At 31.9% G+C, this 14581-nt stretch overlaps 1 protein-coding gene across 1 annotated transcript in view; it reads right to left on the bottom strand.

Moving 5' to 3' along the window:
* Positions 1-14581, bottom strand: part of LOC143075703 (MLX-interacting protein-like) — a 44511-nt gene that overhangs the window by 14283 nt on the left and 15647 nt on the right. The window contains exons 6-10 of the mRNA XM_076251256.1: positions 14462-14554; positions 13567-13655; positions 12406-12873; positions 9631-9736; positions 1017-1162 (exon numbers count right to left, since the gene is read on the bottom strand). Coding sequence (XP_076107371.1) covers positions 1017-1162; positions 9631-9736; positions 12406-12873; positions 13567-13655; positions 14462-14554 — 902 coding nt within the window. The remainder of the gene's footprint in view (positions 1-1016; positions 1163-9630; positions 9737-12405; positions 12874-13566; positions 13656-14461; positions 14555-14581) is intronic.

The raw sequence follows: 14581 nt of genomic DNA, 5'->3' as shown, positions 1-14581 counted from the left end.
GGATAGTTGTCTCATTGGCCATCATACCACATCTTCTTTTTTATACATAACATTAAAGCTAATAGAAGACGAATAGAATTGAATTAAGTACAGATGACTATACACCTTGTGCAACTTTTTAACTTTGGAGGCAAATTAAAGTTAGAGAATGGAAATACTTATTTTTTTTAATTTCTCTAGAACGTTTAAAGTGAAGGCACCAAAATTCAAACTTGATCTGTGTTTTGAAGATATAAGCATTTTCGTATAAGTTTCAAAAGATTTGTATGAGGCAAACTAAAGTTAGAGATCAGAAATGAACTTTGGGATGTACAGACAGATTTATAGACAAGGGTAAAACTAAATGCCCCCTCTGCTACAGGAGGGACATAAAAAGCAGCTGAAGGTGTGGTTTTCTAGTCTGTCTGTCACAGCTGGTTCCACGGGGAAAAAAGAGATTAAACCTATAAATTGGTGATATATCCAATGTTGTGTCTTACATACACCAATTAAACTTAGCTGAAATAATACTTCCTGAAACTTTATCATAAGCTGATGAAATGAGAATATAAGGTCTGTTTGACTGGAATAATCCAATTATCATAAGTTGATGGCAAGGATAGACAAGATGAGGTCTGTTTGACTGAAGGCATCAAATAATTATTAGCTTAAGGTATGTATGGAGATGATATGGTCTGTTTGACTGAAGGCATCAACTAATTATTAGGTTAAGGTATGTATGGAGAGGATAGGGTCTGTTTGACTGAAGGTATCAAATAATTATAAGCTTATGGCATGTATGGAGTGGATATGGTCTGTTTGACTGAAGGCATCAAAACAATTATAAGCTTAAGGCATGTATGGAGAGGATAGGGTCTGTTTGATTGGAGGCATCAAATAATTATTACCTTAAGGCATGTATAGACATGATAGAGAGGATAGGGTCTGTTTGACAGGAAATCAAATTAGCATAAGTTTATAGAGATAGGAGTAGATAAGGTTTGTTTTATTGGTTTGACTAGAGTATCCCTACTTACTGGTAAAGTTTGTTTATCAATTGTGGTGGACAATGCTGGAGAAGATAAGGCTGGCTTTATTGGTTTGACCGGAGTTGATGAAACATAGGTAGCCGATGCTTTATTGCCCTCATTCTTCACATTAATTACTGCTCCTGGATAAGTACCTGAAAAAAAGTTTAATATAGGCCATTTAAATGATTTTTTTCTGATTCAAATGATATAATTTCTAGCTGGTTGTTTTTTTGACTATCTTTAAATGACATAATGTTTAGGCTATATGTAAAATACAATTAAACTCAAATTTTAAATCAACAAAATAACAGCATAAAAGAAATATGCTGTAATTATATTTCTTTAAAATAGAAGAAAACATCCTATGGCTGATACAACTACCTAGTACAAGAAGATGGAAACCAGAACATTTAAGAGCTTGACACGTTATACTGTGGAATCATTTATTTTATGGGTACCAGTTTTCGTGGTTTTGCAATATTCTGTGTATAACCTAATCAAAAAAATTATAATCTGCTAAAAATTTAAATCGGGGTTTCACTTTAATATATTCAATTGGTATTTAAGGTGGTACCCAACACTTTAGCTAAAATTAATTTGGGTCGTTTAATTTTCTTAAAATTTTGACAAAGTATTTACTTTGACCCTTTTACAAAAATATAAAAATTTCAAAAAATTTGAACCAACCGTTTTATCAGAAAAATTACACTGGTTATATAGCAGTTTGACAAACACTTATTTTGATCATTGAGAAGCTTAATATTCTCTTAACAACACAACGTAATTAAAACGTTTAGCTGATTTTACAGAGTTATCTCCCTGTAGTGTTAGGTACCACCTTAACAAATAATAATGAACCCACATGTACAGTAATCATTAAATATTTGTGTCAATTTTCTACTTAAAAGTCTAGGCATCTTTTTTTACATATACATGTAACTTGTCTTAAGGAAAGAACCCCAGAGCCTTAAAGGGAAACTTCGCAAAAAAATCAAAAATTGATATTATGTTCATTCTGTATAAAAATGCTCAAATTCATAGATATTAAAGTTTTATTCCGCTAGATAAGCGATCACCATCGATTTTAAATTTAGAGTATCAATTCTCGGCGATCCGCCATTTTGTCTTCTTTCCCGATTAATAAAAACGATATGTCTATAAACCACAAAGAAACAAAACTACAGTAACCGATGTAGTCGTAATTGCGTGTCGATATCTTGTCAATCGTACGGTTGTTTTATCCGACTAACTAACTTGATACGAAAAATATTCTTACTTTTTTTAAATTACCATGGTCTGTTGTTTTTAAACTGTTGATATTGGAATTAGGTGAAAAGTCAAAGTTGAAATCATAAATAAGTGTTCCGTGAAAATTGTTTTCGAAAATCTAATTTGTTCATAATTCTTTAAAGTAATAAACAAATATATTTTGATCTTCCCTCATCTGATCACCAGCATGGCTAAAGGTATTACTTCCAAAGGTATTGTGAGGGGTGTGAGGTGACACGTCCAGGTATTCAAGCGATTTCCTGTCGGGCTTGCAAGTTCATGCATCGTTTCACTTCTGCAGGTATTGATCAGTGTACACGGCTGATAACTTATAACTTATAACTTTCCATTTTGAACTATCAGATGAATAATATACAACTCTGTCTTACTTGTCATTACTAAACTCATACGCTTGTTTATAAATAACATTTCTGGTGTAAAGAATATAATTCATAAACATATAAATAATACCCAAAAAATAAGATTTGATGAAATTAAAATCTATTTAAATATTTTTTCCAAGGGTGAATTTGGGAAAATGTAATATATAGTCATTGTCAATTGGAACAGACCAGAAATATTGATTTAAAAAAATGTACGCACTTGCCGACGATTCGTTTATACGACTGGATAGAAAGTTACGGAACTATAGCGCAATTTAAAATATATACATGTATACATTGAACATAAGAAAAAAACATATATTTTGAATAAATAGGGGTAAAAGTGTTGTAAATAGACTAGTCCACGTATGCCAATAGTATGTAATCATCGAATCTCGATAGACTATTGTATACCAGAAGAAGAAGAGAACCAATTTGATTTAAATACAGGTCGATGTATAACTTTTGCTTTGGTTCATTGAAGCTGTGGACCTAGTAAAATCACAGATTTATATTTCAATAAGATTGTTCTCGAACAAAGGAAGTAATTCGTCATCACAATTGTTATATATGCCACTGGACGAACACTAATTATCCCCAGGGAATGTGAATATTTTGCTGGGAAACTTTTGAGTATCAAAGTTTCAAATTAATTTCGGGATTTATTTTCTTTCTTGGTATTCAATAACAGAAAAAAGAATAAATTACTTGTTCGCTAAATAGGGGTATTCTTGTCAGATAAAAGACTTTTAGTTATATTTAAAAAAATAGGGAAATATGACATTAAATTGGTTCTGTCTTTTTTTTAAACATCGTTAAAAAGATGTGTGTCTAAGGTGAACGCCACAAGAACCCTGTAATACTAGTACGAGAGTATAGCATGTAAACATTCCTTCTCAATAATATGGTTGTATTGGAAATCTTTTCATACAGATTGACAACTCATTGTCCGATATGCATGTAATATTTGCCACATGACGCCCATAGTTCTTTCTACCACCATCATCTTATTCTGTGATATTGCTGTAAACATCGATGGTTCACACCCAAACAAAATGGGAGTAATGAACCTTCAGAGCTTCTCCGTGTTATACACTTGTGAAATATATAGACGAAATTTCTGTATTGAAATGAATCTACATCTCACAAACAGGATTTTCAAATAACGATTGTGAGTAATCACCTTACAAACCAATATAAACGTATGGCAAGATATACGGTACGTCTAAACACCGCTCAGGACCTCCTGAGTGCACTCAGGACATACAAAGTGCACTCAGGACATGAAACATATGTTTTAGTGGTTGGTGAAGGTATGCATTCGATAGATAATTTAATTCGTCATCTGATAGTTTCTGTTTCGATACATTCAATTTAATATTTAAGAAGTTATTTGAGTTTTCATCGGCACGCGCCGTTTTTATGAAATATGTCAGGCATGACCGATGATTATATTGAATACCAATTATCATGTTGATTAGGTCGATTGATCTTGAATAATTAAAAGTGATTAGTGATGGGTCTAACCTCATACAAGTAAGCTTGGCAAACAAACAAAACCTAGATTTCTTTTGAAAAATATAGAACAAAGAAGATATATTGTTTTGGAAAAAATGTTAAATAAACCTTCGTTTTGTTTGTAATAATTGAAGCCAGTTGCGAAATATGAGAAATCTACATATAGTTTGGAAATTTTCAATCAATTCATTTCATTTGAAAACGTTCAAAAATATAGATAAATTTATTGCAAAATGTGGCGTCCTTTCAACTACGAGGAGTGTTTCCAGAGATTGAGCAAGGTTTTTGTCCAGTATTAAATTCCTTGAGTACTTTTAATGTACTGTAAATTCTGAAGAATCCGTCCAAACCACAACTAAGTCTTCGTGCTCAGACTTTGAAGTGCCAAAACCCCAGAAGCTTGCACGCAAGCCTAACCAAGGACAGCACGTACACAGCCAAGATATTAGACTTCTTTTAAAATTGTAAATATTGTCATTGTAAATATTGTACATACATGTAATTGTCTTTCTATACCTATGTGTATGGTTTATTGAGAATAAAATTTGATATTTAGTAAACATTGTTTTTGTTTATTAAATTGATATGGAGAGAGAGAAAAATCCCAAAGAAAAACAAAAATCGAACTTGTTACAGATTCATAAACTCCAGAACACAAAATAATTAATTTAGCCGTCAAAATGAAAAATACAAAGAACATCGAATGGAATATCTTATTTTTTCTCTCCATATTCAAACAATTTACTATTTTCACTGTTCATAATTTAAATTTACCTGCATTAAACAATCTTAAAAAATTTAACGCAACATTGTACAAACATCACAATCCATAAACATCAATAAAGATAATCCAATTAATTTTGTTGATTGGATAATTCACGGCTCAGTAGTTGTGTAATCAGTGACACGTGCCCTCATTATTTAAAAAAAAATTAACATATCCATCTTAGTTCGATTTCAAATAATTTAATTCTTAGATAAGCAGCATGTAACGCATATATACATCCATCCTGTGTGCAAATGCGATGACTATAAAGGGTCCTGGGTGCACTTTGTATGTCCTGAGTGCACTCAGGAGGTCCTGAGCGGTGTTTAGACGTACCCCAAGATATAACCATGAAGGAATTTAGTTTTTGTCAGACGCAAGAACTCATCACTATATATATATCAAAACGTATACGTATATATATGCATACAGTTTCAAATATTAAGAACAAGCGGTCGATGTCGATAGTCTGTTTTCTAACTGTTCAGAGTTAGACATGTCACTTGTTCATTCTTGGAAGCCTTCATATTCCCCGTCTAACGATGGGAACTCTTTCTGATTGTGTTGACTATAAATGCTTGTATGGTAATTCTGTCGTTTATCTGTACAAGCGGTTGCATTTCCTCTCCTTTCCCAACAAACAAACGAACGAAACGCCACTAGTCTGATTTCTCTGGAGCTCATCCTCAATGGCTCTTATACGTCAGGAAACTTACATGTATACTAATAATGATTGTTTCAAGAACAACGATGTATGGACGAACTATTATAAATTCGTCAATATCAGTTATGCATGACTAAAATATAACTTTTATTACAACTACTGTATTACTTATTTGGATTAATGACGGCTATCATGTTCAACATTGCACAAATATTATCATAGAATTTAAAAAAAAATCCTCAAAAATCCTCAAAAGAAATAATGCCTTAGCTTAGATAATTGATATTCTTTTCACAAAAAGTTCGTGTAAATGATTGTCAAATGAATTTAATTATGTAAGAATAAAATGTTAAGAAGAAACTAAAAAAAAATCATGCATGTTGTATGTTGTATTTTTTTGTCAATTAAAAACTTTAAAATTGCAATAGTTTTATTAGCATTTAAACACAGCCAGATTTGAATACAAGTTAAGAAATTCCGGTAAAGTCAATGATATCAAACAGATGTACAATGGTATATCAAATTGGGTAATATTGCATTTAGTTTTTATAAAAGATTAAAACTACTATTTTTTGCTTCATATTTGAATCTTTACGCCAATTGCGGCTAAGAACTTGAGTAATCAAAAATTGTTTCCTTTTATTTTTATACACTTTCGGAATTACGAATCTGAATTTTATTTTCAATTAATTTACACAATTTAATTATTGTATCTTTATTCTCGTCGTGTATTAAATCTTAGTGTATTAACATCGTGACAGCATACTCTTTCTAATCCTTTCTGTTTATCCTTTCCAAATAACAACATGTATACCTGTGTACGCTTGAACTCACACCTGCGGCTAAATAGCTACAAGGTAAACGAATTGACCTCAAGCCGAGAAATATACAGTGACCTTTACAAAATAATATACACACTCTGCTCACACATTAGTTGCATTGAAATGATTATCAAAACAATAACGGTAAATAGAACTGAAATATTTTCAGTTCAATATCAGTAATCAAAGCCTTAAAGGCTGTAAAAGCAATTGCTGTCATGTTAATGTTTGGGGACTTTTATTTTTCATCCACATATATATAATAATTAAACCTGACATGAGTGTTGTCTAGTTAGAAGTAAAAGGTTTTAACTTTATATAAATAAAAGACTTTAGCAGAAAGTCATTTTTAATATGTTTTATATTTCACAAGGAGACAACACGTTTACCAGGCTAAAGTTGGGGTCAAATATACATGTGCTGAAACATATAACTCAAAAAGAAATCATCATGGATTATCCCCTGGTAGTGTTTGTAACTGGGCAATAATTTCCTTTATTGATTTAATTTTAACAATTTTCATTATTAAGTTATATTTAACCATTAACACAAATGATTAAGTTAAAACATTTCAACTTTCCAGACGCAAATGTTAAAAAACGGGAAAGAAATCAAATATCTTACAAGACATAAACATGTAAAAAATAAATATATATTTCAGCTTAATAAAAATATTTTCATAATGGTACTTTGTCATCATTTTTAAAACTAAGTTCCAAACATTATTGCTCAGTTGATATACATGTATGTCCTTCTGATGCGGTACGAGCACAGGCACTTGTTTCTATCCAAAATAGTTTTATATGGATAGTCAACCTTCCTATGGATAGAAACAAGTGCATGTGGATACGAGATAACTATAATTCTCATGCAATCCCGAAAATGGGGGGGGGGGGGGGGGGGGGGGGGGGGGGTGGGTCATCACAGACAAACATGACATTAAATCGTTATCACTGAACTAGTATATGTATTGTTTAGGGCCAGTTGAAGGACGCCTCCGGGAACGGGAATTTTTCGCTGCATTGAAGACCTGTTGGTGACCTTCTACTGTTGTATGTTTTTCTATGGTCGGGTTGTTGTCTCTTTGACACATTCCCCATTTCCATTCTCAATTTTATTATACGAACAAGAACAAACAGCTCTACGTTGCTTTGACATTTATCAATTTTCAGGAAACATTGCGAAAAATGATCTTCAATATTTCGAAAACATGTGAAATAAAATTGCTAACACGGTGGACCGTCGAGTGTCAACAAACGTAGTAGACTTGTTCACTGAAAAGACGAGGATAATGGTTTCATCTGACATTTGTTATGCATACCAAGTTTTGATCATGATATTTAAAAAGACGTACTTTTTTCAATCTATGTAACTAGAAAATTCCAAATTGAAATATCTCTTCATCTGGACCGACTTGGCATCTACTACGTTTGGACGGGTCCATTTCATTAGTAAGGTGATCGATAAATATTACGGAGTTTTGACAGAAAAGGAAAACGAACTTATTGTTATGTGTTTTCAACAAGGGTTTCGTTCCGCTAAATTATTTGCGCAAACAAAGTTTGTCTATTTTTAGATTACAGGTAATCATTTGACACTACGCATTAACCTGTGTAGTGATTTTGATTTTACGATAAATGTATGAATGAACGATAATTTTATGAATGAACAAGAGCACCTGACCTCTTAAAGAAACACAAATTAAACATATAAAACCGTATTTAATAGGAGATAATTCAGTTAAATTTTCAATACTAAATCAACAACTGAAATGAATCCATATTTTGTTTAAACATCGTACGAACGGCGGAAAACGGAATCGCAGTTATAAAAATGTACTTTTTTTCACTCGGACTTCTATGTTATTTGATAGTCAAACGGTTGACCCTTTAAATACAAAAATACATCTACAAAACATATTCTGAAACTTCTTAAATCCACTAACGTTTTTTTTTAAGTTTCAAGCTATGTATTACATTAGAAAACATACATAGGTGTTAAAGAATGACAGACCAGGAGCCTGTTTAACAAAATACTATGGCTTGATATGGGCGGAGTCTCTGATCTGGGTCACAAAGATGGCCATACGCGATAGCATAAAAGCAATTGCTTTAAAAATGTTCAATAAATATTTTATGAAAAAAATCTCAACAATAATTAATTAAATTTATTCAAAAACATTTACTAGAGATAATTTTATAGGAGTTAAATTCAATCAATACAAAACGGTATATGCATATTCATTTTCGTTCATTCTTATATTGTGGTTCATAACTTCGACCATTCGTCAGCTGTGCGCTTTTAATTACGTATATGGTCGATAAGCTATAAGAGTTAAACAGATTTTATTTTTTCCCAGAATTCAATAAATCGGGCTAATACGTCACGACCCACTCGAGAATTCAACCAAAAAAGTTACAAATACTTGATTTTCTCCGTTATTAGAAGGAATATAAATTTAAAACTTTGCAAATGTGTTTTTTATGTTAAGATGAACATAATTAGATGATAAGTAAAAAATCGCGGAATTTCCCTTTAATTCAATTTTAACAGGAATTTTAAGAAAATAATTAATTGTTAATGAACAAATAAAATAATATTCTTTCAAGTTCTAAAATAATTTAAAGTATTATGGTATATTCTTTACCACAGCTGTCTTTCCTTTTATTCAAAAACAGCTTTTATATTAACTACAATATAAAATAATTTAATTTTGGATGCAACACGTCTTCTGATTGGCTGCGTTATTTTGTTATTAGCCCATAGACTTTATCTAGTCATGTGACCGTGACGTCATCAACTTTTTTCATGGTTTTCTAGGATTTAAAATGGAATTTAGAATTGAATTATAAGAAATGACTGTAATATTTTTTCTGTCTGTTCGAAATAACATAAAAAATACCGTGCACACTGTTAAATAACCCGCTACATGTTTATTCAGTGTGCACCAATTTTTTAATGTTATTTCTTCATAGACAGAAAAAATATTAGTCATTCCTTAAATAATTTAATTTTGGATGTAACACGTCTTCTGATTGGCTGACGTTATTTTGTTATCAGCTACGCACGTTATTCAGTGTGAACCAAATTTTTTTATGTTATTTCTTCAAAGACAGAAAAAATATTACAGTCATTCCTTAAATACAAAATAATAGATAACATCCCTAACAATCAATACTCTCCTATATATGAGTTTCACCTGTTTTAAGAAGTTCCTCCAAGGCAGAGTAGGACGTCTTTTGTACAACAGGTGCAGGAGCTATAGTTCTCATTGTAGATTTACTTCTCACTGTCACTGGCTTGCCCTGTAATAAAAGTCATCTGTTGTTATTAAATAAATCTTCTGGAAATATTGCCATAAAATTATCTATATGGATTTCCTTACAATGTATAGTTGAATGAATATCAGAGATCTCTACTGAAGTTTTCTATATCCGTAATAATTTAAAGCTTGTTATATGAAATGATATGATATAGGAACTTGTTACTTGTTGATAACTATATGTTACCTGTTGATGACTTTTCAATTTTATTTCTGTTGCAGGGTTGCTGTCTAATAGATATGTTTTTAAAGCTCTATTATTCATGCTGAATGACTAGACATTCAATATCACATATAATTAACAATTCAATACTCTTATTAAGACATGTCATAATTACAGTTTGTCAAATATGGACCCTATTAAGATGGAAATAACTATGATGTTACAAAAGTTCCTACAGATAAGACAGCAACATATATTGCCATTTTCGGTAGGCCTCCATAATTGTCCATTAAGGTGGTACCTAACACTACAGGGAGATAACTCTGTAAAATCAGCTAAACGTTTTAATAACGTTGTGTTGTTAAAGGGATATTAAGCTTCTCAATGATCAAAATGAGTGTTTGTCAAACTGCTATATAACCAGTGTATTTTTTCTGATAAAACGGTTGGTTCAAAATTTTAAAATTTTTTATATTTTTGTCAAGGGGTCAAAGTAAATACTTTGATAAAATTGAGAATGGAAATGGGGAATGTGCCAAAGAGATAAAATTTTAAGAAAATTAAACCAGTCAAATTAATTTTAGTGAAAGTGTTGGGTTCCACCTTAAATGATGAGTTACACTACACCATATAACATACCAAGGAATGATCATTTTGAATGTATACCAAAAAATGTTGGCATAACTATTTTGCCATATTTTCACTTATTGATTTATATAGTACATGTAGTACAACAAGAGTGCACACGCTGAAATGTCTCGCCTTCTATACTAATCATTGATATTATGTTGATAGTCCTAAGTATAAAGCTAAGCTTTATTACAACTGTCACATAAACTTAACATTAACCAAGATAACTAAACAAAGACCAATGAACCTTGAAAAAGAGGTCCAGGTCAGATGAACCATGCCAGGCAGACAGGTACAGCTAACAATGCTTCTATACAACATATATAGTTGACACATTACCTATAGTTTAAGAAAAATAGACCAAAACACAAAATCTTAACACTGTGCAATGAACCGTGAAAATGAGGTCACGGTTAAATAAAACCTGCTCAACTGACATAAAGATCATAAAATATTTCCATACACCAAATATAGTTGACCTATGGCATATAGCATTAGATAAAAAGACCAAAACTCAAAAACTTAACTTTGACCACTGAACCATGAAAATGAGGTCAAGGTCACATGACATCTGCCCGCTAGACATGTACACTTAACAATCATTCCATACAACAAATATAGTAGACCTATTGCATATGGTATGAGAAAAACAGACCAAAACACAAAAATTTAACTATAACCACTGAACCATGAAAATGAGGTCAAGGTCAGATGACACCTGCCAGTTGGACATATACACCTTACAGTCCTTCCATACACTGAATATACTAGCCCTATTGCTTATAGTATCTGAGATATGGACTTGACCACCAAAACTTAACCTTGTTCACTGATCCATGAAATGAGGTCGAGGTCAAGTGAAAACTGTCTGACAGACACGAGGACCTTGCAAGGTACGCACATATCAAATATGGTTATCCTATTACTTATAATAAGAGAGAATTCAACATTACAAAAAATTTGAACTTTTTTTTCAAGTGGTCACTGAACCATGAAAATGAGGTCAAGGACATTGGACATGTGACTGACGGAAACTTCGTAACATGAAGCATCTATATACAAAGTATGAAGCATCCAGGTCTTCCACCTTCTAAAATATAAAGCTTTTAAGAAGTGAGCTAACGCCGCCGCCGTAGCCGCCGTAGCCGCCGCCACCGGATCACTATCCCTATGTCGAGCTTTCTGCAACAAAAGTTGCAGGCTCGACAAAAAACAACATTTCATAACGATTTGTTTTGTAGTCAAATGAAAACTGTTAACAAGTTGTACTTGATTTTCTAATTTGATTGTTAGCGCATCTAACTTTTAACAAAGTCCTAATAAAATGTTTCGCTGAGCGCAGCCTGATACGACCACAAGGTTGAACCCTGAACAGTTATGGCAAATTTGAACACAATATTCAAGCTTGATACTGTCTGAATTTGGATTGTGATCAAATTTTTGACATAATATAGGTTTCTGACACAAAACAAATGTCCAGTTCTTATAACATGTATAAATCTATTGCACAATACTGTGCAATTAAAGATTTCTTCTTGAAACTTTTGAAAAATTTTGAAAAAAATGAACTTGGGACCATCATCCCCAAAATCAATCCAACCTTCCTTTTATGGTATTGAACCTTCTTATTAAATTTCATAGAGATCCATTCACTTAAACTAAAGGTATTGTCCTGAAACCAAATGTGTTTTCGGAAGACGACGCAGATGACGACGAGTCAGACTTTATACCATTATACAATCCCAAATTTTTTTTTGTGTTCGTATAAAAATTGGCATCTGCAGACACTTGACAATGAAAGGCATTCTAAACATCTTATCCTATTGTCTTAATTCTAATAATCTATTAAACTACAATACCTGTGGAACAACAAATCCATCTTTTTTAGTCTGACGTTTACTTGTGGCTCCCGTCCCTCCTGTCTTGTTGGAAAGGATTGATGTTGCCGGTGTTACAGTGACCATGGAATTTTTATCCTTTGTCTTTTTATTGGACAAATTTCCAGAGAGAGCAGCCTGTAACGTTGATAATGTTGTGTCCTTGGCCTGACCTTGACCACCAGATAACCTTGCCGAACTATTGTCTGATATCACTATTGCTGGCTGATTTTGATCTGGTATCAGTTGCTGCCCTTGTTGCTGTAGAAACTGATTTAAAATTGTTTGTGTATTGTTTATTTGTATCTGAGATGACTGTTGAGAAGCGTCTCCAGTTAACAATAAATTGATCAGGTTTAAACCACTGATATTCATCTGACCTTCAGCATTTGTTTGACCTTGAAGTAAGTCTGGCTTCATTTCAATGTCTTGTTGCACTGGCATCTGAAACTATAAATTAAGATAATCCATCAACCCAGTATACAGATATAAGAAGATGTGGTATGAGTGCCAACGAGTAATCTCTCCATCCAAGTCAAAATTTATAAAAGCAAACATTATAAGTCAAAGTACTGTCTTCAACACGGAGCCTTGGCTCACACCTAACAGTATGCTAGTTAACATGAAGTGTTCTCAATACTTTATTACTCTGTTGAATGAATTAATTTTTTCATCAATTATCAAATTTCTCAATCTGAAGTCACTTAGTAATAGTAATAGCTTGCAAAACAGGTTAACCAAATTTTTAAGTCACTGTCTCTAGATACATTTGTTAATCACTGTAATAACCGGGCTTCCTTTAAATTTGAAAGAATATGAATGACTGTCACATATTCATGAATCTAGGATTTGATGATTTATAGCTAGGTTTGTAACACCATAAGTATGGAACATATATATCCCAAAGATGTTTGATTCATAACTGTTTTCATGTGTGACACTAACCTTGAAAATAACCTCTGGTGAACTTGTCAACTGACCTGATGAAAACTTTAGTAGATAAATGTGATAATGTGCACTGTTGGAAATTTACAGAGCATATTAATATAATTACCACTACAACCATGGAAATTTAGCTTGTTTCATTTGTAACCACTGTTCTTGTAGAAATGGACCCCGAGATTGTTTACAATATAAACTTACTTTGAGATTGTCGGGTTCATGACTGCTATTACCAGTAAACTGTATCACATTGTTTGTTATGGGCTGACTTTGTGAAAATTGGATCATATCTAAAACATATAATAGAATAGAAGAACTTTATGATAATTTTTCAACATAAGACAGATTGATCAGCATTTTCAAGGGGGTATATATAATTATCTCTGTTTGAGCAAGAGAACAAAACTTCCTTTTAAACATAAAAAAAATGATATAAATATTGTTTTAGTGAGTATATATAGAATGTTGCATCATTGTTTTAGTGAGTATATATAGAATGTTGCATCATTGTTTTAGTGAGTATATATAGAATGTTGCATCATTGTTTTAGTGAGTATATATAGAATGTTGCATCATTGTTTTAGTGAGTATATATAGAATGTTGCATCATTGTTTTAGTGAGTATATATAGAATGTTGCATCATTGTTTTAGTGAGTATATATAGAATGTTGAATCCCAAATCATATATTTTCAGAGACTAAAATAATACCATGTTTATCAAAGTTGTTCTTTGTTCTTTACTTTTATAAATTGTTACTTGGATGGAGAGTTGTCTCATTGGCACTCATACCACATCTTTCTATATCTATTGTTATGTGTTTTTATTGTAGTTACATTTTGGTTATTCAACTACAAAACTACAAAAAGACTTATTAAAGATCCTATGGGCTCAATATCACATTTTTATTTTTATTTAAAAAAAAAACTATTTTATGTTTATAGTCAAAAGATGCAATTAAAACAATTCAATTCTAATTTTTACAAGTATGGTTATTGCCAATTTCTAAACACTGTGCCAAATGTCAAAAACCTGAAACAAGATAAAATCATAAAAGTGAATTTCATTAAAAAGAAGGAATCAGGAAATATTATTACCTTGGAGATCAAATGTATCCATGGGAAAGTCTTCCAATGTTGGTTGTAAAGACAACAAACCAGGCTGTGTAAGGTCTGCTATTCCAAAACCACCTGTAAACAGAATAAGGTATTGATTAT

The sequence above is a fragment of the Mytilus galloprovincialis genome, chromosome 5 (genome assembly GCF_965363235.1).
Source record: "Mytilus galloprovincialis chromosome 5, xbMytGall1.hap1.1, whole genome shotgun sequence".
Lineage (NCBI taxonomy): Eukaryota > Metazoa > Mollusca > Bivalvia > Mytilida > Mytilidae > Mytilus > Mytilus galloprovincialis.
This window is presented reverse-complemented; position numbering and strand designations above follow the sequence as displayed.